Consider the following 25,817-nt stretch of genomic DNA (forward strand, 5'->3'; position numbering starts at 1 on the left):
GTCCACGGAAAACACAACGTGAAGTCACAGCCTATTCAAGATGTATAAATACCTCAAGTAAAAGCTGGAAGAGCAGAGTAATTTCTTTGTCATCCACCATCAGGATGAGACTCTACTAATGATTCTACAATACAGAATATTTGTTCAGAATACTTACTGGACTGATGTTTGTCAGGCTGTCATCTATTTTTAGTCAATAAGGTCAGCTCAGACACTGGATAATATACATTTTTGTTGGCCTGGAAGCTGTTTTGATTTTTCTAAAAATGCTGTATTAGCTCATTAGCTCTTTACTAACCATGTGGAACAGTAAAATCAGCTTTTATATCATACTACAGCCATTACAACACATCACCTGTGAGGCTTGAAGGAGATTACAAAGGGTATTCAGCAAATTGAGGTACAGGATCAAGCATGAAAACCAGCCGAATACAAGCCATGTTTCTGCTTGTTACCAAGGTCTAATGCCTTCACCTTTTACCTGACTGAATTCCCACGTGAGAAATACACTATGGTCAAAGGCTAAGAAAACACATCTCTTACAGAGGCAATCCATCCATTTACTGCTTTCTGGTTAGTGCACTGAAGTGTGCTCAAGGTTCATACTGGACTGAAATCCAGGAGGCAATAACAGCCAGCATTTTAAATAGAACTGGTGTCTGGGCCCTCTTCCACTATCACAGTATAACTTCCATTTTCACAGTGTAATTGAAGATACGCTTTAAGCCTTCAAAGCATTACATGACTTTGGAAACCATGAATACTTAGGTGGTTTCTCTCACCCTCCACCAAGAAGGCTGCAGCTATGTTAGCTGAAACTCTCATGCCGCTGGCAAAGCCACATCAAACCACTGCAAAATATACAGTGAAAAGAAAATACAATGATTAGGGATCCAGACATAATGGAGTATCGATCAGCTTGCTGTGTCAAATTCCTCATGGCAAGGATGGTAACATTTGCTTGGCTCCTTATCCTCTTTATCTAACTTTCCCTTAGGCCACAGGGTACCTTCAGTTTCTCCAACACTAACTGATTTGTCAGGATTACTGGGTGGCATGGCCAACCGTGCTATCTGGTGGCATATGGCAAAACACACTCATGTGAACAGTGGTCATATTATTATGTTTGCAAAATATATGAAGGCAATGAAGTTTTAATGACTTAATTTAAAGACATACGATTTAATTTTAAGCTAAAAATCTGGCTATACAGAGAGCTGTAAGTACCATAACACCATGATTAAAGCATTGCTATACACAGCAGTTTTATCATCTAGAAACATTACAATAAAATCTGTTAGTAAATAAATGAAAGGTCAGAAAGATTAACGGATTAAATCTCTAACTGGTACAAAAATATGCAAACTGAGTACTAGACTGGAACATGGCCATGCCTTTATGCCTTCTATAGAGGACATGAAACAAAATACCCCACATTACATTTTGTACATGTGAGACAGCCTCACATCAAAAGTCAGTGGGAGGATGTTTTGTTGGCAGATCAAAGAAAAGGTGAAGTACATAGAAAAAAAATCAAAACATGCAAGAAAAGATTCCAGTTGGAAGCTATCTACTTTTATATTAATTTCTCTAAATCCCTACTTAATGCTACTTTAGCTCTACAAAGAATATAATTTGTAATGACTTGCATGATCAGGTAATCCCCATGTGGCTACAACAGAGTTGCAGGGCGTATGGCTTAGTCTTTGTTCACACCTCTTCTTTCCCAAAACCCCACCTCCTGCCCCTGGGCTGCAATAACACATTCATTAACATAGAAATTTGAAGACCTAATGTGTGATGGGAGTTAAAATTATGTCACTCACACAGCACTGCAGAACAACGAGAAAACTCCACAAATCCTCATTAACTCAGTAACCTTGTCCACAATAAAAATACTTTTTAAAATTAATCAAAAGGGAAAAGAAACCCAAAACACTCAGAAAGCTGGGTCACAAAATAAAGCTCAAAGATGCCTAAATATTGCATTCCCTCTGTCATATTTGGATATAGTAACTATGATAAAATAGTAAATCTTCAGCTAACAAACTGCATTTAAAGTAGCAATATTTTTTTTAATCTTGTCTTTAACAGAGACCATCTGTCTACAGTGAACACTTAACCTCACCCACAACCTTTCCCCCCTAAATAAACATACCTCCTATGAATATCTCTGAAGAGATGGATTTTTTCATAGACTAGGATTAATTTCTTTTGTTAAGGCATGTTTCATTACTTTGCAACCTACTGCTGCCATCTCCTGTGTTAAACGAGGCAGCAAGTAACTGGATACTTACAAGCAGGCTATTTAGCTTTGACCATATGGAAATGGTTTCTGGTGGTCAAGCAGAGAATTCTCCACCTAAATACCCTGCAGAAGCCTGTTAAAAAGTTGGCATTACCTCTAAGTGACTCCGTCGTTCTGCAATCACTCGTTCATCCTTGTTTCCAAAGAGCTTCTTTGGGGGGAATTCTAAAGTGGCAAGCTGGAAGACATTAAAGGATGAATCGGTATCAGAAGTGACAGGCTCAAATGAGAAAAATTCTCTTTAAACTTCGAAGCAACTGGGAAGAAGAAAATGCCAAATATTCATGAGCTACACCATACGCTATTAGCATATATCACATTACACATTTCTACTGATGTTATTACGATCTGGTCTGTAGTACTGCTAAGTATGTGTTTTGTCACCAGCGAGAGACAGGAAGTGAATTTAGGAATCAGACTGCCACCGTTTGCCCTCATAACGATTACAAAGGTGCCAATTGAATCTGATGTGACAGCACCCACTAGGAAGTGAGAAAGATCTTAAAAGACTGCTTTGAGACTCTTAAAAACTGTGGTCTCCAACTGTACTGCTGTGAAATTCGTCTTTTCTTATGTCGTATTGCAAATGTAAGATCACTGGATCTAAGCACTATCACTGAAGTTATGGTGTGGAAGATGGCATTGCTGGACTCCAGCTGACACCTGAGCCAGACCCAAGTGACCTTTTGTTGTGTCTTGAGCTACAATTTCTTCCTTCACAACAGGGACAGGCTACGAGCATGCACCTATGCTGAGACAACAGCAAAGATAATGGGAAGTGGGACTTCTTGAGCTGTAACGCAACTGTAGCTCAATCACATTCAAATGCGTATCCACGCTGGAAGTGATAGCTTTAATTTCTGAAGAGAATCCCCATGAGCAGGCAAAATCCCATGTATCTCACTGAAAATGAGGCAGCAGCACAACTCCTAAAAACAGCTATTCAGATCTGTCCTTTCAGGAGTTCTTCCACAAAGGTGTTCAAAGTTATCTTCTCATTTCTTTTTCACCCTGTAAGAACCGTGGCAAGCTATACTGGTAAGAGAGAACATAAAATAACTGCCTGTCTTTCTTGTACACCAACAAATAAAATGCTTGAACAAATTCCTGCCAGCTGTATCTGGAAAATACACAAAAAGAGTAAAGAGTTGGTAACAATTACCGGTGAACTTGGTTTGCTAAGCCAGTGCTGCTGGGAACAACGCAGAAGAAAGTAAGTCCTCTCCACGCAGTTTGTGTTAGCACTTGAAGGCACATCAAAACCTATTTCTTCCTAGCTCTCACTGTATGAGACAGAAATGTGCAGCCTCCCATTGGCATTGCTGGAGCTGTTTTGCAGGCAAAAGCCCTGTGTAGAAATGCCTCCTGCATGAATTCTCCTGGCTATTTGATGATATTGAACTAATAAACAAGATACATCATTTTCTAGTATATCAGCACATACAGGACTGCGGAGAATTTACAGCTGGTTACAAGGAGCAGCAATATACTGAATTAAATGAGGAGCTCCATTATTAACATTGAATGTAAGCATCTTTAAAATGCAGAGGAATTCTGCAATACAAATAATTTATTCCCATTCTCTGCTTCAAGTCCAACAGAGACAATTTTAAAGAAATGCCTAGACATCTTCAAATAAGTGACATAAAGTGATGTGAAGCACCAGAGGAGACAGAAGAGATGCCTGCTCTCTGTCAGTCTCGCCAGCACACCCCAATTATATTCCTCAAATTTCTCTAACCATGTCCTTCTCAGTGTGCCTGCTTCTTCATGTTGGCAGGACAAGCAGTCCACAACCAAACAGTTTCCTATAATTATGTCCTTGGGACTTATTTTCACTGCATTACTCACTCCTTACCCTATATAGGATTATAAGGGCTAATATCTTCAAGGACTTCAAAACCCCACCCCTGCAGAAATTATATTTCATTAAACAGGACTGCACCATGTCATTACCAGCAACAAGCAGATGAACCAGCTACCACTGCAATCCCCTCCTGGCTCTGAGGGAATTGTTCTGACATTTATTTCCTAATGAATACTTCCATTATAAAATTTTAAAATAGGGTCTCTTAAAAAACAATTGGCACAAATAAAAAACCAACTGCTTCAACGTCCTCAGACATGCTCTGTAAAGGCAAAGCAAGGGATTTACGGCTAAAATCAGGACTGAATTCTTTATCTAAATTAAGTTTGATTTTAACAGGCTTATGGGGACGGATTGTACAACACTTTGGGACAGGCCAGTCGCTTTCCTAATCTGTTAGCTTTCTGCATACATCTTAGGGGAAAAACAGCTGCATTTTCTAAAGCCAGTAAGTTTTCCTAAACTCACTGAAACCAAAGGAGCTACTCACAGAGTTTTAATATTTCTTCACTCCCAAATCACTATGATGCACAGACCTTTGAAACCAAGCCAATGAAAGACCATTATTACAGTCATAAATTTAATATACAAGAGAAATGCCTCAACCAGTAAGCTCAGCTCTGAAATGTTCAAAGCCACAACATGTACCTAAATGAAAATCATAATTTCACTGCTGGTCAAGACCTGGATCTGAACACTATTGACACAGAGAATGATATATAATAAAAACCTCCAACCAGTTCAGAATGCCAATGTGCCAAACCATATTTGGCCCACATATGTATGTTACTTATGTTTGTAATACACACATGTGCACACAAAATACACTTATACGTACATACATGCAGCTTGGGAGGATTTTGCATCCTGCAGAGGGTACATTACAAAGGTCTAATCACCTGCTGCAGTCACCACCTCTACAGAGCTGGATGCAGAAGGCGCAGAACCTGTGGCCTGCTGGAACATTTCTCTGTTCCACTCTTTTACCAAGGATCCTCTGGTTGCTCTTTTCGCTAAATAACTGGCAGCTGTTCACCTCACAAATAACAAATGGAGACCATTCCTGTCACAGATGACCACCCAGCTATATGACAGAAAATCTTCCAGCCATAGATTTCACCACTTCAGCAGCTCTTGGAAACCCTGAATTATTCCAATGTGTTCTATTTCACTACATGCCAAGAGTCTAATCCCCACCAAAATGAAAAGAGAGACATTCAAAACTCTCCAGGCTTTAGTTTCAGGCTGTCCGAACACTTAATGCAGACATGACAGCAACAGTTTCCACCCAGTTCACAGCTTGAAAATCATCTTTGCAACATGAGAACTAGAACCATTCATGCGGGAATGTGACTTATGCAGTCCTCTATGTGACTGTGTAATTTCACCGTAATAGGAAGCTGATCCATTGTAGTATATTTATATAAAAATACAATATCATTATATTTAGCAGAGGTAGTGTGCATATATATATATATACACACACACACACACACCCCCCCCACTGATCTCTGTCACTCTGATTTATAAAGGTATTCCTTTAGTGTGGGGAGAAATATGCTGGTGTAAGAGTTCCACAAATACAGAGTGATGATAAAATGTTCTCATCCCGTCATAATTCTGGTTTATAAAAGAAGAAAGAAAAGCCCAGCAATATAAATATACTGAAGCAATGACGTTACAACGGTCTATAAAGGCTCTTTGTCCTGATGTATTATTTGACATACAGACTCTGAATGTAATTATATGACTCAGAAATGCAACGATTCCCAAGAATGCTGAGGGTTATCTAAAACACTCATTTAAGTCAAATTGCAGCAGAAAATATTTCAATAAATTCAAATTTTGTTATTACTACTGCTACAACACCTTTAAGAAACTGCACAACAACTTCAGATGAGATTATCACTAATGCACACAGCACAGTATGTGACCGAGCTGCATTTGTTCCATCACTTAAATATGTCAGAGATCTGCAGGTGTAGATTTTGCATCAAGATGCTTGCTTTGGCTCAAACACTGAAAGAGAATTTCACACTATCCAGATTCAGGACTATAAATTATTCTGTTAGAGTTAAATAGCTGTGTACCCTCCGGCTCAAATTAGTTCTTCAAAGGTCACACCTTGACTATGAGATCAGCATTTTGCAGCAACACGACGTGTAATGGTGGGACTCTACAGGTAAATTATTCTACTCCCCTGACAGGTCTGAAGCACGCCCCTCCTCTCCCTGTACCCCTTGCTGCAGTAGCAATGGAAGCATTTGGCAGTCGGTCTTTTTCAGCAGGGATGTTTTGTCGTTTTCTAGTGTTGCTGATGAGGTGATGTGTTTTCTGTCAGGGGAAATTAAGAGGCATATTCCCCAGCCTGGCAGGAAGAGAGAGCTTGAATGATTTCCTGTATGTAGCATGCAAGATTTCTAATTTTTATTTTGGCTGCAGAAGCACTTCCCTACTATACTTCATTATAAGCATCGCTGCAATACGTATTCCATTCTATACATAGGAGCATGCACACACATGCCTATACATACTGTGGCCAAGGCTGGGACTACTCGTAGACCCAAAATGGAAAGTCAGATAGTATCTTAAAATAGTACAGAAACACCTCAAGACCACACGTCAGCACTCCTAATGTCTTTCAGACATTAAACTTTCTACTGTTAATGATGTTTATCCTATCTGGCAATCGTTGCTAGGCAGTAGCAGTCTTAAAGAGAGGCAAACAGTCATTTGCAATTTACTCCCTAATTTCTTAATAATAAATAAAGACTGTGTTTTATTTCTAGGTCTTGTATGACGCGGGGGTATGCTATTTGTCTGTGTCTCAGCAGCCTTATCTGTAGGAAATGATGCTTACTTACCATACTACAGTATTTGTGAGATTAGTACGATCAAGCTTAGACGGTACTACCTCCAGTTGTCAAGGGGAAGGTGCTTCAAACCTAGCAAGTGTTATTCTAGTAAATTTTAAACAGCTTAATGGATTCCTGTACACCTCTCACATTTCAGCCAAGGGACTGGTTTTAACATGGTTATCTGCAGGTTTTTAATGCTGGTAAGAATAGATGGCAGAACAGGAAATGACCCTTTCTTTAGTCCCCTCTTTTATCATACATGCAACTTTCTGACCTTAGGATCCACCTACTTCTGGAAACAGCATATACCTAACAATATCTGCATGGAAGCATACCCTTTTACAGTGAAACCATACATCTTCATAGCCCTCAACTACTGATCCTCAGGAAGAGACGCAAATTTGGAGACTGGCCTTTTGGAAACCAAGAGAGTGCAAATGAAGGCTCCAATACCATGAAAGGCTCAGCCTAGGACAGAGTGCACCCTCACTTCAGGACCTTCAGAAAATGAAATCATCAGTATTTGAGAAGGGTGTCCTTTAGTTTCCATTATATTCAGTTGGAGACTCTTCACTGACATTAACTGAAGTTTGCTAAGGACCTGCTGGACTGAATTCAGTTCAGGGGTTTTATGGTACAGCAGAATATAACATGTTAATAAAAAGCCTTGTACTGTACTTTGCAAAAGATATTTAAATATGTAGTGGACCAAAGTAAAATACCACATAATATAGTCATATAGGCTTGTCACTTCTGAAGCATGAAATAGTTCCAAACGTTATGCTCCCTAAACATTAAAAAAGTGTCATTTTCCAACATCAAGCAAAAATCTACAGGATTGAAACATCTCATTATTTCTGATGGGCAAAAATCTGTGTTTTAGTGCCTACAATATGGTAAAAGATTTTTTTTTATAAGAAGAAAAACAGGGCAGACATTGATGGAGGCTGAGTCATCTTTAATCTTTCATCCCAAATTCTCTTTGTGCTTCAGTGTTTTGATATATTTAAATGGGGGGAAAGAGGGAAAAAAAGAAAATTAAGGAAATGCTAACTATTAAAAAGTCAGTCTTCTTTAACTCTCATGTTACTTTTACAACCCTGAATTTTCTCATTTTTCAAAAGGCATGTCTGACTTTTGATCCTTTGTACCAGAAATCTCTGTCACAGATGAGAAAAATCAAAGAGAAGAATGTGGCATGGTTTTGCAGCCAGTGTGGCTGCACCTGACTTGATTTTGCAGTGAGTAATGAAAGAAAAAAACTGTCCTACTTTTAGTTTTTGAAGTTTAAACAAAGTAACTTAAGCCTCAACTTCTCAAGATGTACTAAGACTCCCAGAGTTTAAAGAAATTGGACAAAAGCGGTACTCTTAACTAGGAACGTGCACTAAATATTTAGGGATTTGACAAAAAAAGTAAAAAAAAAAAAGCTTAACTTCTATATTTTACTAAGATTTTGTCTGAAATAAACCACCTGTTCTACACAATTTCATAAGAGACCTTTAGGCAAAGGGAAAAAGTTAACCCAACGAACAGATTAAATGTTATTTTATTTATAAAGTAGATAAAAATCAGAGATTAAAGATAAATAATTTGAGCATATACTACCCACTAAAAAAGAAACCAACAAAATAACTTAAAAACCACCTTAGTCACATTTTCAGGTAATACAGATCAAACTAAAGTTCAAAGTTGCTTTTCCAAATATGACTGAATGGAGACCTCATAGCAGCCTTCCAGTATCTGAAGGGGGCCTATAAGGATGCTGGGGAGGGACTCTTCATTAGGGACTGCAGTGGTAGGACAAGGGGTAACGGGTTCAAACTGAAACAGGGGAAGTTTAGATTGGCGATAAGGAAGAAATTTGTTACTGTAAGGGTGGTGAGGCACTGGAATGGGTTGCCCAGGGAAGCTGTGAATGCTCCATCCCTGGCGGGGTTCAAGGCCAGGTTGGACAGAGCCTTGGGTGACATGGTTTAGTGTGAGGTGTCCCTGACCATGGCAAGGGGGGGTTGGAACTGGATGATCTTAAGGTCCTTTCCAACCCTAACTATTTTATGATTCTATGATTCTAATACTCCAAACCTATTCTCCTTTAAAAATTAGCAACACAGTCCTCCATTATGTAAACCCTCCAGTGCTTCCCTGATGTGTACCCTATAGGTAGGTGTCTGCCAGAGGACAAAAAAAGATTAGAGACAGTATTTTCCATTATCAACTTATCCAGGGGATTCTTTCATGGATATTCACTTTGCCATCTACTTTTCTTCTTCTATTTCCTTGGAGAAGACTGAACAGCTTTTAACAGCAATAAAAGCCACAATTTATTATAACAAACAAGGATAATTAACCTCCTAAACTAAAGAAAACCCGAGTGACCAGGAAACAGAACTGGAAAAAGGTTGTACATGACCTTCCTTCTACACACAGTGCCCCTGCAGAAGGTCCCCAGTCCAGGCTAACACAGTCAGCTCTTCACTGTCCTTGAGTAGACTCTGCTCCAGCCCCTGTCCCCCAGGTCTTCGTAGTGTTTCTGAGACCAGAAAATCTGCTCTAGGCTCATCCCTGGTGTCTCTGTGAATCCATCAGAGTTGCAGGCTTCCAGCTTTCTGTGTTGTCTCTCCTTGCCGCTACAGCCTGCAGTGCTTGGATGTCAGGCAAACACACACAAAGGAACAAGCATCTCCCTCCTTCCTTGAGGGAGTCTACTCTGAAAAATCCTAAATAAATCAGCCCGCAAGTAACTCCCTTCTGACAAATACACGAAAGATCATATTGCAGAGTGATGCACTGGAGTTTTGTTTTGGGGGAATTTGTTTTGTTTTGAGTTTGTGGGCGTTTTTTGTTTGTCTGTTTCTTTTCTGCTATCTCCTGAGTACAATTATACCACAACTTGGCTTCTCATCCCTTTACAGAATAACCTTTTCTCATCCCATAGAAGCCAGAGTGTACTGGAGACCCTGCTAGGGTTAGCCTGCCAGGCAAACAATACTGCAGCTTCATACTGTACTCAGACTAACTATAATTGCCTGCCTTTTTCCTACTTGATACTCTGCAGCATCACCTATATATATAAATAGGTACCTCATCTACATCATTCCCCTGCAATACTGGCACTAAGACATGCAACAAAGCACAAGCACTTCCATCTCCTCCCATAAGCATATGCAGTTCTATTGTGAGTCCCATTAAAGTCTGGATGCTGCAACTAACCCCCACAGGTCATCTCCTCCATATTCACCAATTCTTCTCATGAGATGCACAAGGTCTCACAGCTCTCCTGTCTCTAACTCCAGGTAACTCTCTTAGAACTTTTAATATCTTCCTGGCACGCTCACCAGTCAGCTTCCTCAGACAGGCATAATTGTTTCTCCAAAGAACATTACAACTTTTTCTGTCACTGAAGAGCGATAAGAACACAAAAAAGAAATTCACCTCCTGTTAACCTCTTACGATGCAAAATTACCACGTAGCACTGGACACCAAATATTTCTCTTTTGCATTTCACTAACCGTGCCTCCTCACTGTCTTTGAACTGGGCCCATATGCCTATCAAGCAATCACCTGTAATTATCAAAAAGGGTTGAGATATCCAAGTTTCTCCTTTTAAAAAGCTGGCTGACCTAGACTCAACAAGTGTTTCTGTAGCTATGGTGAGACGTGGAGTCCACACTTTATTGCGCTATTTTACCTCTATTTAGTCTGCCTCCTGCTATTGAGAAAAATCAAATTGACTGCAGCCAAAGAAGTTACCTTCATTACAGGGGTGTTTTTCTTTCCCTTAAAGTAATTTTGAGACTAGTTGGAATAATAACATACCAAAATGGAGCCATAAACTATGGTCAATCCAATATTTGACAAATTACTTCATAGTTTTGCTCATTATAAGCAGTATGATAGCATTTAAATACAGAATAACTATAAAAATGAGCAATAGGAGATATCAAATTCATGCAAACCTTTCACAGTTCTATAAAATTATGCAGGCTTGGGAGTTTAATCTCTCTTATGAAAATGGGAAACTAACATAGCCAGGGCATCTTTCTAAATATAAACCACTACTTGCATAGCTCAGGATTATCAACCAAGGAAAGAGCAACAAAAACTGGCCCAGACAGCAAAGCAAATATATTAAGTTCTCTATGCAGGTTGCAGAAAGGCAGAATAAGATGGTGCAGAAACTGCACACACCAACCCAAAGGATATAATTATCTCACACATAAACCAGATAAATCCAAATTAAAATAATTAAATACACTTGGAAAATAAGCATGAAAAAATTGTAACATACCATGTCCTTGCAGCCATGATTTTGCTCCTTTGCTCATCTATCCCTTGCCCCAGGATAGAAGTCTCTGGGGAAAGAAACCCAGTACTGCATGGTAGACCACAGTCTAGGACAAGGGCACGTGCTGACCTAGAGAGTCTATGGACAAGTTTAACACACACTATCTATGCTTTTAGCTCATGATTTTGCAAGCTAAACATTTTTTTTTTTCATTTAGTTTCGTGTCACAGTGCTTGGTTATTTCTTTACAGAAACGACAACAACTGCTGGGTTTGCAAGGTCAAGTCTCCAAAGCTCAACACATTAATCAATCTTTATCAATGTGTGGCTCAAATCCCACTTCTCAAAAAGAAGGTGAAAAGGGAATTTTTTGGTGCTCTTTCCAGGGTTTATTTTTCTTTCAAAAATGATTTGGGATTTGATTCATTATCTTCTGGGATTTATAGCAAGGTTATGGAAGCGTCTCTGCAACAGAACAAGGTGGGCCACACAGCAGGCACCATTTGTACTGCATTCCTGCCGATGCCACGTTTGCTACCATGCCACTTAGATTGCACACCAAGAAGTCACAGTACCATTTGATTTAAGCAACAGAAATAGGTTGAGAGAGGAGAATTCACCATAGCAGCTTTCACAGCTCTTCCCAAAAAGATCTGCTTGTTGCATACAAGCTCATCTCAGTGACATCTGGCAGCATTTATGAAACATCCCCATCTCGTGAGCCCAACTGATGCCATAAATTTCAGCCACCCTTGCCTTTGAGAAATGCTAATAATGAAAACTCATCAAAGAGCAGCAATAATTTCTACTGCTCACTAGATGGATGCCTTTCTGATTGCTCAAAATTAATGGCAGATCTCAGGGTCTTAAAGAACAGCTGTCAGAGAGAAATACACCTGCAAACAAACATGCAGTATGCCGCTAAGTTTGATTTGTTACAGATACAAAGCAGCAACTCTCTTAACAAACCGGACTGATTCCATGGAGAAGTTAGCCAGCCTTCTGCATCATTTCAAATGATAAAACTAGAGAAAATGCAGTCCAAGTACACAAATGGGAAGATTAAAAGGAACTACTTAGTCCCCCTTCCAACAGTAACAGTGATGGATAGTCACATAGGTTACATATAAATTTACACTTACATCTAGTCGTAGAGATATTGTAGAACTAGTCACTTTATCACAGGATTAAAAAATAGCTGTAAGCCTCACACAAACTTGGGATTTTTCTCCCACCATCACTGTTGTCCCTAAGTAAAGCTTAAAACAACAGCTAACTAATTAAATGTAATAAGCTGAAAAGATATATTCTCAGGAGTTTGCTTGGCCAAGGATTTTGAATCTGCAGGACAGAAGAAGCAACTATGGGGACCAGAAATAACCCTGTTATGATCAGTTTCATGAGCAATACCCTATTTACTGCTCTTGAGATCCTAGGGTCGTCGCGGTGGTGGAGAATAGATATTTGCTTCCAAGTATAATAAAATTTCTGGATCAAGCACTTGAAGGTCAATGCTTAGAAAGCAAGATCCAATTATATAGTACGCATACAAGGAAAACTGAAAGACACACTTGATCAAAACACCATGGTATTGAAGTCAACATCATTATTTGGGGCAAGGGAGAAAACAGGGATGTGCTTAACTATTCCAAGTATTTGAGTTTGGATTACATTTACGTGACAGTAAACTTCACATTTACTGTCTGCCAGATGCATTCTAGAAGACTAGAATATTTGTCCCCAGCAAGAACTACACCACTGAGCCTGCATACAAGAGATGCTGCTCCTACACAAATTTTAGTAACCCAGGAAAGCAAGAAAAGCTCTAGGACCACAGGAAATCTTTTTTACAGCATCCTTAGAATGAGTTATAGCACGTAAGAGCCTCCAGGTACAATCAGAACGGAAATTATGCTAGTCTACATATGTAAACAAAACCCTACAATACAGCAGTTTGCAATTACTTTAACAATACTGCTATTACCCAAAATTGAACTGAGCTTAAAAGTAAAGGTATTCTTATTTATTCTCCAATTTAAAAATGAAAATAAAATTGGAGGTAGAATTGAATGTACAGTGAGTGATTTATGGATTTAAAATACTGCTAAAGCTTTGCTGCAATTTTTTTTTCCAAAAAAGACATAAGAAGACTAGGATATGCAGTGTTCATCATCAGTTCTATCAGTAATACATCTAAATGTAAAAGGAAAACACGCAACAGGCAGCACAGTTGAAACAAGACTGGTTTTGCTACTATCCATGCTATTTGTTCAAAATTAACCTCAGTATTTTCACAATAGATTTAGAGCTGGGTCCTTATATCCTAAATCAACTGAAACCTAAAGGGCTCTGCTTAAAAGTCTATTTTAAACTGCATATCCCTGACCAACACAGTGAGAACATGCTGTTCTTCACAAAACCCTCCGAAGACAGTGAGACTGTCGATAACAGCTAATGATTAATGAAGCACAAGTCTTCGACTCCTCCAAAGTAAGGTAACCATGAAAAAAAAGAAAGAATGAAAACTCCAATCATCACCTCTGCCTTTCACCAAGCAGGAACAAAATAGAGACACGGAGCTGCAGCCTAAGATGTTCCACCAGCCTATAGATAGAAGCAGCTAAGAAATGGCTCAATCTCAGTAAGCACCTAAGTTTCTTTGTCTAGGAATGGCTCTTCTCAGAGATATATCTCTCTCACAGATGGCTGTTACCCATTTGAAACTAGTTTACTGATGAAGCAACATTAATATTTTGATACCATGCAAATTCACTGGATTATTGAGCAGAGCCTTGAAAATCAGATTATCAAATAATCAAAGCAATCATTCTGTCAAATGGTTTGTGAATTATGAGATGCAGGCCTCACCCTTCTCCAAATGCTTCTTTCAATTTCTATATTACTAATGTGTAAGACCTTTGCACAGCACAATCAATGAAACCCGGCATTCGATGCCTGCCTGAAAGTTAATCTTGTCTCATGATGGATTTACCAGAAGACGTATAAAGCTAATGGTATTTTCCCAGAGAAATGATTGGAAACTCACAGGTTTCACTGGGACAGACCAAAAGTCTCAACATTGACCAAAACACTGGAGGGAGGAAGGAGAAGGAGGACAGATAGAGAAAAAACTACTTCTGCAGACTTGCTTGTACCAAGCCAAGAAAACTTTGCTGCACAAATCTAGCACCCAAACCAACAATAAGTTGACCCATAGCCAGGCTTTCATAAGGCTCTTACACATTCAGATTCAGTTTTACAACAAGAAAAATTCACACACTGAATTCATTTTCCCACTAGAAATATATTGGGAATTGCATATTATGCTGGAAATGCATATGCCAGGGGGGTTGCTGTGTCTCAAATGCTTCAGTCCTGGTTAGCAACTATGAATTCAGACGGACCACATGGAGTAAATACATTTTCCCATAGTCAGACTTGCAGTGAACTACATGATACCATCAGCAGCTGTGTTTTTCATACTTTACTTAGGGGAACAAGTTCTCCTGTTCGTTTGTAGACTGTAGTGAGCAAAGTCCTAAAACTTCTTTTAAAAATAACCAGCAGACAAAACTCTTGGGCTGCAGAAAGGCCAGATCAAGCATTTAAGGATCTACCTCTTAAATCACTTCTGTTGCCAGTGGCAAACTAAAGCTGATACGGAAGTACTACATATATAAATCTGCAGGCTATCAGAATGCTCTGAATTTAATATAATTAGGAATAGGAGCTGGAAATGTGTATGTGACAAAATATGCTGCCTGTGTGTGTACTTCCTATCTGTTAGAGGTGACAAAAATATGACTGTTAAAATTATCTAGACCACAATTACTCTAATCTGTACTGAATAAAGGTGAAGGCTGTTAATGACACGTTTCTATAATACTATTGTAAGGTTTACACACAGAAATGCATCCTAAAAAACACTACTTTGTTTTTCCTTCAATATTTATGTAAAGATACATGACTGAGGCTAGTAAAGTTCCAGACCAGAAAGTAAAAACTATAGTCTGCCATTAGTTTGGGATTTATGTTTCAAAACCTATTATCTAAATGCTTTCATACATACTTTTCATTCTGCCAATGTATTATTTTAATACACATCATGGCACGCACTATTTACAAGTACATCACTGTTGCAAACTATTTTCATTTTAATCTGTGCCCAAATACACTTACCTCAAAAAGAAAAAAAGCTTTTAGAGCGCCTATGCATTCTTGGTGCTTGCCCTGAGGTTGTCATATTAAATGCGTTACTTCTGTTATGTTTTTCCATTGCGTACAAGCAAAACTACAGTTCATATTCTTGATTATTAAAAACAAAGTATTCAAATTTGATGGCTAATATCCAGAAGCGTCCTTCCAATCCAGGCTGAACACATCATTTACTTCTTCACTATATCAAATTTTCAAGTACTGAAATACATCTTTAAATATTGCCATGGACTGTGCTCACCAAGGGTCATAACGCTCCTAGAGGCTAAAAGAACCTGAATGAAGTTTCCATATAGAGACAAACCTAAACTTTCTACAATAATGAGACAGCAGCTGTTGCAAGATTTGTACCATCAGGTTCATTACTATATGCTATACCGTTCCCTCCCTAGTACATACAATTTTAAATTGCATCTTGGCCACAAACATCCTAAACATCAATCTCAGCAATCACTGAACCTGTGAACCGACTGGGACTTCGATCACTGCAGAATGAAAGCATTACAGGTTTCAGAACAAACTCATTGTAAATATCATCTTAGAAGTTTTAGTTACAGAACTTTACAGTACTTGCAACTGGACACTAGAAGCATGCAAACGTACAGAATTTTGCATTCAATGTGAGCATACTACTTAAACACCAGATATTAATTAAATGTACAGTTGCTTATGCCAGTAAATGAGAAAATCCAATGGTAAATCCAGCAGAGCTTCAGGCTGGCCAGCTCTGATGCAACAAGCTTTTCACTTGTGCTGCCAGAGCAGCTCCTAAGCTCCAGGAGCTCAGTAGTTACATGGCAACTGGCTTGCCAGCCCTGCAAGCCAAGTACCTCAAAGTTATTGCTTCTTCATCCTTTTCCCTTTCAAAGTAATCCCAGGAGACTAACATGAATTTCCCATTTAATGAAACACTACAGCTGCACAGTTACAAACCAGAATCAGAGCAGCCAGACAGCCAAGATCCCAGACGAAATGCTGCCCTACGGGCTCTGCACAAGTCTGCTGCCTTAGTGCTCTGTTCCTGGTTTAATTTCTCTGTTCCTGAGGAGGGAGAATTCTGCATCTCTGATAAGACTTTCTAAAGTCATTCAATGATTACATAAATAGACAGAAATGATCCCTGAGGCTAATTGGGAGGAGAAGGGAAGAAGAATAAAAATCCACAACCCCCCAGCAACCATGTCTTGAAAGTTAGTCAACAATTGCATTTCTCTGTCAGTCACCCTGGACACTGACCCTGCAGAAACCTTTTCCAGAATCCAAGAATGCTCTCCTAAAATTAATGGCTTCACCTCAGACTCATCCCCTCAACACTGTCTGTGCCAGTGCTTCACGTTGAAGGTTTCTTCCACTTATTACTCATCAAAGCACCAGATGTATGGACCACTTAAAAAGGAAATGGAGATCCTTCCCTGGCAGTCACCCAAAAGAGAAGAACAGAGGCAAAAGGAAAGGGCAGTGAGATGACTCAGTGGTGGTTACTTGAACAGTTCATGCCTCTTGATTCACCATTAGAGAACTAAATTACTCCTAGACAATAAGTAGTACTAGAAAGCTACCAAAAACCAACTTAAAGAAAGGACATAAAAAGAACTTAAGAAAGGTACGAAACTGGTATCTCTCCTATTTTGATAGCAAACATATACATAGTATTTTGGGTGGCTGCAGGGAGTATGGATGGATAAAACCAGACCTGGCTTCCCCGAGATATTTCTTGTCCCCCTCTTCCAAGAAGCAAAATACTTCCAGTAAAAAACTGACAGACTACTTTTGAGTTTTGAAAAATCTAAAATATTTTAAAATATTAAATAAGCTTGCAACAAATGTTTTTTTAATCAATATATTTTCAAAAATATTCAGTTTCTGAAAAACAGAAATGTTGTGCTGAGTTTCATGCAACTCTTATGGTATGCAAAGCCTGTTATCTCCCAGGTGACAAGAGCCTCGAGTTCACCCAAACAGAATGATACTCTGTCAAACAAAGAGATGTCTGATAAGCAGAGGATATTATCTTCAGAAATGAAGCAATATAACTCTCACCTCTCATTGACATTACCAATGAGAGCCTTTCCTCCAGAACACTACACTACAGCATTTTTTCCTAACAGTTATAAAATACAATCTTTACTGTCCCATACTGTGCGTACCTGAAAAATCTTGTCACCTAAGCAACAGTCTCTAACCCATGATATTGAATCCATGACATGGATGTGTTACTGCAATACATCGTGCAAACTCTTTTCCCTGTCAGGAGTAGCAGACAGAGGTACAGGCAGATGACATGGGAACTTTGGCTTGAAGGTTTAAGTTTATGTAGATGTTCCTGCTGTTTCAGATATGATTATTATACATCCATTCAGTCGTGTAAGATGACAAAAACCAAACCAGCAGAAAAGGAAGCTGGACCAATTACAGCCTAAAAATCTTTAGAAAATTATAAATCATCCTTTTGTATTGTAGACTGTGAAAGATACAAATATGTGTTTATATACAGACCTCCATACATCAAATACAAACACACAAATTATTACATTCTGTTAAATATGTTAGAATTCAATAGCTTTGGCACTCCTGCAGAAATCTTGCCTACATATGAATGTCCTTATCTCCATGAATGAATCTATAAATGCAAGCATACCTCTTAGCTTCTCTTTGGCAGCTCTCCATGGATTCACTGATATTTTAAGTCGAGAAGCCCTATTAGGAATAGAAATGCCTCAGTCGTGTTTTCCTTAACACTATATAGATTTTCACGCACATGGAAAGAGGTTTTAAGAAGACTGACAGGGTCAATAAGCAGAACCTACAGTGAAAGCCCACAAAACCTGCCTTAGATGCCTGATGCAAGTAGAAATTAAGGACTCCCACACGAAGGAATGACTTCATAAACACTGGATTTGGGTAGGGAAAGACAGGCAGACAATTGTTCCTCCGCTGTCCTTTGAAACAGGGAAAAGACAAGAAAATACTAAGAAGAGAGAACTGAACATCACAACCATGAACTGGTAAGAGAAGATTAAGAAGGAGGAAAAAAAGAGAATCTTACTCTCAAAGTTCTCTCTTCGCTATCAGATACACCATTTACTCCTGTTTCTGACTAATAACTAACAAGAAGTATATTCCTTTATAAAGACTGAAACTGAAAACCAAGTATGGTCTTAATTAGAATTCCAAAAAATAGTAAGAGAGTCACTAACAATCTAGCAGTGTAAGAAAGCTGAGGCTGGGCAAGTGACAATCATACAGGCACAGTTAAATGCTTGGTACTTGTTTGCCACTGGCACAATCTTACCCTGCTGCAGCTTCTTCAGTCTTTCAAAATTTGCATGTGACACGTCAGTTACATATTCAGTTGTCAGCAGCCACTTAACTACATTAGAAGAAATGTGCAGGTATATAAAATATACGGCCTATCGTAAGACTAAAAGATGTTAGATAGTTTCTGCTTCTGAAAGAGATACTTTATTTTTTTTAAACCTTCCTAATAAATCAGTTTGCCAATACATTCCTTTGGGAACTCAGTGGCAGCAACACGAAATGCGAGATCAGCAAATTATTAAAATACTGATGTAGTAACTCAGAGCTGAGCAACTAATGAGCTGTAAAGTTCACTTCGAAAAGCAGGACACTCATACATTAAACACGTCCACAGTATTTTCACTGTTCATTATAAATATTAATTTAGAGTTGGATGGTGAACTATATGCAAAATGAAATTCAACTCTGATGGATTCTGACAGCATTGCTTTTAAGGATCAACCTTCTTTGGAATAATACACGGTAACTAAGGATGTAATTTTGCCAAGTTTGGTATTAAAATGCTTTTTAGCATCATGGTGATTCCCAAATTAGGTCAGTGACAGATGAGCAGAAGCAGACAGATGATTTTCAATTTACCAAACAAACTGAACTCTTACTCATGTTGCAAAACCAATCAAAAAATTACCATATATTAAGGCTGCTTTAAATAAAGGTAAAAAATACAGGAAGCCGTCCTCACATATGTGACACTGATGATGACATTCCTTCAAAGAAAATAAACACCAAATCTTTACTACAGAATGTGATACTTCATCCATCACAATGTGCTCCCCTCTGATAAACAAGGACACAGTCGTTTGCAGAAATGCTGATGAGTAGAAGAAACCAACTGCGTGTTAGGCAGGTTACTTCTGCTCACAAACCTGCCATTTCACCTTGGGGTGTCTGAAGTCTCAAATCCATAGACACAACACAACGCCCTGTACTATGTGAAACAGAGAAGACAACATCAGTGCTGCAATGGTTTCCAGAACAGGTACTTAAGTGACAGTACCTATATAAAAGCAGCAGACAACATAATCAAATGCTTATCTTACTTCTCTTGAACTTCAGTGTGCTTTGGACCTTGCAAAGATACGCATTCTTGAACTTTGCTAATAATTTATTGAAGGTTGTTGTGGAGGCTTGATAAAGGCTGAAGAAGACACTACTAAAGCTACCTATCGTTTCAGAAAGTAACACGACTAAGCATTTCTTTCAAGCATATCAGAAACCAAAACACGTCACAATTCTTCTCCAAAGTGGAGAAGGGGGATTTTAGGGAAAGTTATGTTGACAAACTTCTAAGGCTCGGTATTTGCCCCGACTTAAAAAGTCGTTGAGAAGGGAACAGATAACTCAGTAAAACATACTGTAATGCATTTCCTTTGTGGAAATTAGAGGTTTCATTATCTGCACAGTTAAGCAGCTAATCCCATTCATGTACTACATGTGAATCTCAGTAAGTTTACCTAAGACACATATGGCAACACAGAAGTGTCAACAAGAAACAAACGGGCATATTAAACTAGAGAATGTATTGACCTTGCAAAGCATGACCACAGACAGAAGGCAATGAAAAGAAAAAAGCAGCAAATTACCTATATAAGCTACCTATTAAGTGAGTGGTATAGAGAATATAAAATATAGATAAAATCCACAGGAAAAATATTAATCTATTAATTACAGTGAAAACAACTTCAGCTGCGAAGACTCCAAGATGAAGAAAACTATGTAACTTTGCTCTAGGCTGGGTATATGTTATACCCAGTTATATGTTCTGTTAAAGTCTCTCTGGATGACAGACTTTATTTTGACCTAGTAATACCACTCCTATGTTCTTACAAACAAGTCATTCGCCAAAAAACCCACTCCCTCCCATAAGGCCAGAAAAGCCTGAATTTGTACTGTGAATCACAAATACTTGATCCAAAGAGGTGACCTTAGTATGCTGCAGCACACGGGACGTTTTAATAGTGACTTTAAGAACATCAGATTCCTCCTGAATCTGACTACTCCATCCAAGAAAGGAGGTGCTCTCCCTCTGACGTAACTAACAACCAAATTCAATTGTTCCTTAATGGGTTGTCAGTACCGATAACAGACTGAAAAAGTGTACTCAAATACATTCTCTTAAAAAGGGAAGATCAGTCTGCAGAGGGATTCAGGTGGTCCTTTTCTATTTCAGCTGGATGACTGCCTAGCTGTTTTTTCAAGAGTTAGATGCAATTAGGATATTACTGTTGACAGACCAGAACTCTACCATCGAAGAGGAAATGGCAATTCATTCAAATCAAAAACACAAGACTGATGTTCATTCACAAGTAATATTTTTAAAAGCATTTGTGGACAGAGAACATTTAATCTTTCCATTCAAAACTCATTTTCACCTTTAAAATTTTTCTGACAATCAGAAAAGATGACCTAATTTTCTTTTTCTTTTCTCTTTCTCTCATTTTATTTTCGTCCAAACTTCCCCTCAGATATTTGGCGCACGGTAGTTTCAATCTTTGCTTTCCAATTTGTTTCAGAATGGGAATGATCTTACATACCAAAATATCCACAAAATACAGATCTACATATTTTACTCTTTAAAATTCAAGGGGTCAATTAGATTTTAGCTCAAAAAAACACATCAATGAAGACAAAGAAAGCATTTCCACACTACTGCACTTCTCTCTTTCTTGAACCATGTTAGTATTTTTCAGTATATTGCCCATGAATATGTGACTCGGGCTTCTTTACTTGTGCAACTCTGAAATCAAGATCATTTCCATTGCTTGAATGATTTATTTCTTTCAATATCCAAGGCAACAAGTAGAAAGGAAGCAAAATGTTAATGATTAAAAGTTAGATGTGAAACCAAGAAGTGTAATTTGAAACAAAAGCTCAGTGCAATGAAATAAAGCTCTGTCAGGCACAGCTCCTCATATCCTCAATACCCAGTGTCTCTGAGGTGGTCAGAAAGATCAATTTTCCATTTTGCAGAAACCTGGAAGCCACTATTACAACAGGGTATCTGTGGAACAACGCTTTTTAAATGAGGAGTTGTCAGGATGACATGATCTGACTGCAAGTATCTTGCAATGAACAAAACAGTAACCTCCAGGGAACACCAGTCAGCAGTAAAGGGAATTAATGGCTAGAAGCAACACATGGAGTCACAGTTTCACTGCAACATCCATCCTGCACCTAGCAGCTTTGGAGTTTTAAACTGCTGAAGGGGCTGCCAATCTTACTAGAAGCATCAAGCTGAGAGAAATCATAGAATGGTTTCAGTTGGAAGGGACCTTTAAAAGTCTAGTACAATCCCCCTGCAATGAGCAGAGACCTTTAACTACATCAGGTTACTCAGAGACCTGTCCAACCTGATCTTGATCACTTCCAGAGATGGGGCATCCACCACCTTTCTCAGCAACCTGTTCCAGTGTTTCACCACCCTCACTGTAAAAAAAATGCTTCCTTCTGTCTAGTCTAAATCTCCCCTCTTTTAGTTTAAAACCATTACCCTATGTCTTATCGCAAGAAGCCCTGCTGAAACGTTTGTCCCCATCTTTTTTACAGGCCCTCTTTAGGTACTAGAAGGCTGCTCTAATGTGCCCCTGAAGCCTTCTCTTTCCCAGGGTGAACAAGCCCAACTCAATCTGTCTACATAGGAGAGGTGCTCCCACCCTATAAACACCTTCATGGCCTCCTCTGGACTGGCTCCAACAGGTCCACACCCATCAAACCCATATCTCTCCACTTCAGAGAGACGGATGCTGTGGGGGACCATGTCAAAGGCCTTACAGAAGTCCATACAGACAGCAGCTGTAGCTCTTCCCTTGTCCACTGATACAGTCATTCCATCATAGAAAGCCACTAGTTTGATAAGACAGGACTTGCCCTTGATGAAGCCGGGCGGGCTGTCTCTAATCACCTTCCTTTTTGAGTAAACATTGTCCAAAAAACTTACTTTCAAGTCTCTACCTCCACCCTTTTCTACAAAAGAAGTTTTACCAAAACTTACCTCTGGGTACTTCATCTTTAAAGTTTTATGCATTTCTCGAAAACGGCTGTACCGCCTGAATACCGTCCACGTCTCATCCAGGACCGTTATCTGTACCAGACAATACAAAAACAAGAAACAGAAGTAAACCCACACAACACAAAAAGCTATGCAGTATACAAGCTTATCAGATTAAAAGGGGCAATTCTTAGCTCCCTTAGTCCCATTAGGACTTACAAGTTCACCTAAGTTTTTAATCATTACAGTGACAGAACTGTAATTAATAAGGAGCATTGATTGCAAAGCAAAAAACCACTACACAATGAATACACATTTCTGGGACAGAGTTCATTGCTGAATAGAATGGGATTCCAATTTATAGGGTAAATAATTGTATATGCCAGCTTTCAGTAGAAGATATTCCTTTAAAACACTCCTGGTCTGTGTCATCATTATGTTGATGAACATCCCATTTACCCAAGAAGTTTCATTAAAATCAACAAAACTGCTCCTGTGAGTAAAGCACACAGCAACAGGAGTGAAAGGGGACAGCAAGCCAACCTTAGCAAAAGTTATTCCCAAAATCCTCATTCGAACTGAGAAACCAACAAAAATACCAGGGAAAGAAAAATTTTCACTGTCTGAAAGAAAATGAATTGAGAGAAATATCTAAGTGGGTCATAAAAATGCTGCGACTGAAGCCTTTGATTTTACAACAAAGTCCTTCTATAGCTCCGGTGATCCAAGGCTACCAAGAAGCAAAGCTGCACGGATTTTTCTACACCACCTAGCAGAGCTGGAGAAAGCCAGCCAGCATTGCCTAAACCTGGAAAAATCGTTGCTTTTTTAGCCTAACAGGCCTAATATGTGATATTACCTCTGCCTACCTATGATTTTATGCATGAAGATCAAAATAAGCATTTTCATAAAACACATTCCATGAAGACACAGGCTTTTTTATCTTACAATGACTCCTAAAATTAACAAGTAGTTCTTCACTATTGAGCCTATCAAAAAGTTATGGAGGTAATGGAACTTGCAATGGAGCAGGATAACTCAGGAGGAGAAAAAGAGATCAGAGCAATAAGTCCAGAGAAAACCAGCATCCACGAACCACTGCTGACAAGTGCTACTCCATGCTCGCAACAAACTCATCTCTGCTCCACCGTTCTCCATCCCAGCCTTTGCTGCTGTATAAAGAACATGGAAATAGGGGAAGTGTTTTGGAAACCAGAAATTGTTCTGTATCTTATGACATCGGGAACCAGGCTTGGATTTCTTTTTCTCCTATCTTTGCCTCTATTTTTAACTAGAAGATGTTAAGTAAATAAAACTGGCTTGCTCAAAACTTACCACACAGGTTCTTCTAGCACATGTCCACAATGCAAATTCATCATTTCTGATAAAATTCATCTTTCATGCCACCAGCAAGCTTAACTGCAGTAGTACACTTATACATGAAAGACTATATGTTGTTAAGAGTGTCTCAAACTACAAATCAAGTGAATGGATTTAACATGCACAGGCAGGTTTAAGTAAAAAAGTAACTATTCAGGAATATGCATGTTACACTGACCTCGATCAACCAATTAACCATTTTGTTCTGAATAATTATTTTGATGTAGCTTAGTGATTTCAAAGTAAACATTAGAATGCAATGGATAATCATAAATACGTTATTCATTCCTGCTTTCTTTTTGCTTTAATTTTGTATTTAAAATTTTCTGAGTGGTGGAATTTTGCTGCAATAATTTCATTTGTACATGATTTTTTTTTCCCTAGGGTTGTCACAGCAGCATGCCTTTAAGGGACCAATCTAGCGCCAAGCATTCAGGACTTTTCCAGCTGCACAGCCTGGGGAAGAGCAGGTATGCCAGCTTGCCAATGATGTTGTTGGCTGTGCATCTGACAGCTGTCTAGGTGATAGCATGATACCAAACTTACCCAAATCAAGCTGCCTGCAGCCAATTATTTATTAACTTTCTTCTACAAAGTTTAATGAACAACTTGTTAGAGACAGACAGGAAGGAAAACAGCAAAGCCATATATCTGTCCTGCCTAAGAACCGAAGGATTTTCTCTGGAGTGTTTTCTGGTGGCTTGGTTTGATCCTACTCGGTCCCTGTCATCCTCTGTTTTCTTTCCTAATTCTTGTAATGGGAGGTAATGCATTGCAAAATTCTATTGTTACCACTCATATTATTGGTAAGTGAGTTTCAAAGCTAAATAAAATCTTCACTAGTCCCCAAAGCTCAGCAATAATGTTATTAGGACAGACAGATCAAACTCCACTCACATAATGAGGAGAATTACAGCACACCTGGCAGAACAATAGCATTTCTAGAACAAGGCCTTTTATTCCTACAACCAGTTTGGGCTGGGATTCTTTTCCCCCATTCAAAAAAGATGTATGACAGACTACGTGCTCTTTAAGTGCGGGATGGGGATATATGCAGATCTATGAATACAGCATTTGAAAAGCTCTAAATTGCCTAAAAATACCTTGCAACCTTTATTTATTGTTGAAGATATTAATCTGATAGAGTTGAGGGAAGATGGGGCTTTTTCTTTTTTCTAATTTAGGTAGATACAGGGCATGCATTTTTTTCCTTACAAACTACACATCAATGAGCACTGCTCCTGTTTCACTCCCATTCTGCAACAGTTCACTGCGCTCAGTAAGAAACTTAGACTAGAAACATGGACATTTTGAGCAGACACACCACAGCACTTGGCTGAACAGAGCTGCTATTGGACATGGCGAAAAGCACTGCTTTGGGGTGCATCTGCCCAGATCATCTCCTCTAGAGAACTCGCCAGAGATGACTGAAAGGCTTGAAACAAGAAAAAGCCAGTTTTGAAAGAATATAAAACAGGATAAATAAAATGAGAGAACTGAGAACAACGAGGGAAAGAGGAATAAAAATGAGACGGCTTATCTACAACTTTCCCTCTTGCCAGAGGATCCCCTGCAGGGCTGCGCTTGATTCCAGG

The 25,817-nt window shown here is 38.9% G+C and overlaps 1 protein-coding gene across 6 annotated transcripts in view; it reads right to left on the minus strand.

Moving 5' to 3' along the window:
• KIF16B (kinesin family member 16B) overlaps window positions 1-25,817 on the minus strand; it is a 139,637-nt gene that overhangs the window by 14,153 nt on the left and 99,667 nt on the right. For 2 of the 6 annotated variants that reach the window (XM_062610903.1, XM_062610912.1), the window contains 2 exons: window positions 22,846-22,935; window positions 2,403-2,486 (listed from right to left, as the gene is read on the minus strand). In XM_062610903.1, coding sequence (XP_062466887.1) covers window positions 2,403-2,486; window positions 22,846-22,935 — 174 coding nt within the window. Of the gene's footprint in view, window positions 1-2,402; window positions 2,487-10,179; window positions 10,434-11,324; window positions 11,389-22,845; window positions 22,936-25,817 lie in introns of those variants that run through there. The other 4 variants (XM_062610932.1, XM_062610936.1, XM_062610921.1 and 1 more) reach the window with 4 other exon arrangements.

The sequence above is a fragment of the Pezoporus occidentalis genome, unplaced genomic scaffold (assembly GCF_034315485.1).
Source record: "Pezoporus occidentalis ecotype Australia unplaced genomic scaffold, CSIRO_AGI_Poc_V1 ctg10, whole genome shotgun sequence".
In the NCBI taxonomy this organism is placed as follows: Eukaryota; Metazoa; Chordata; class Aves; order Psittaciformes; family Psittacidae; genus Pezoporus; species Pezoporus occidentalis.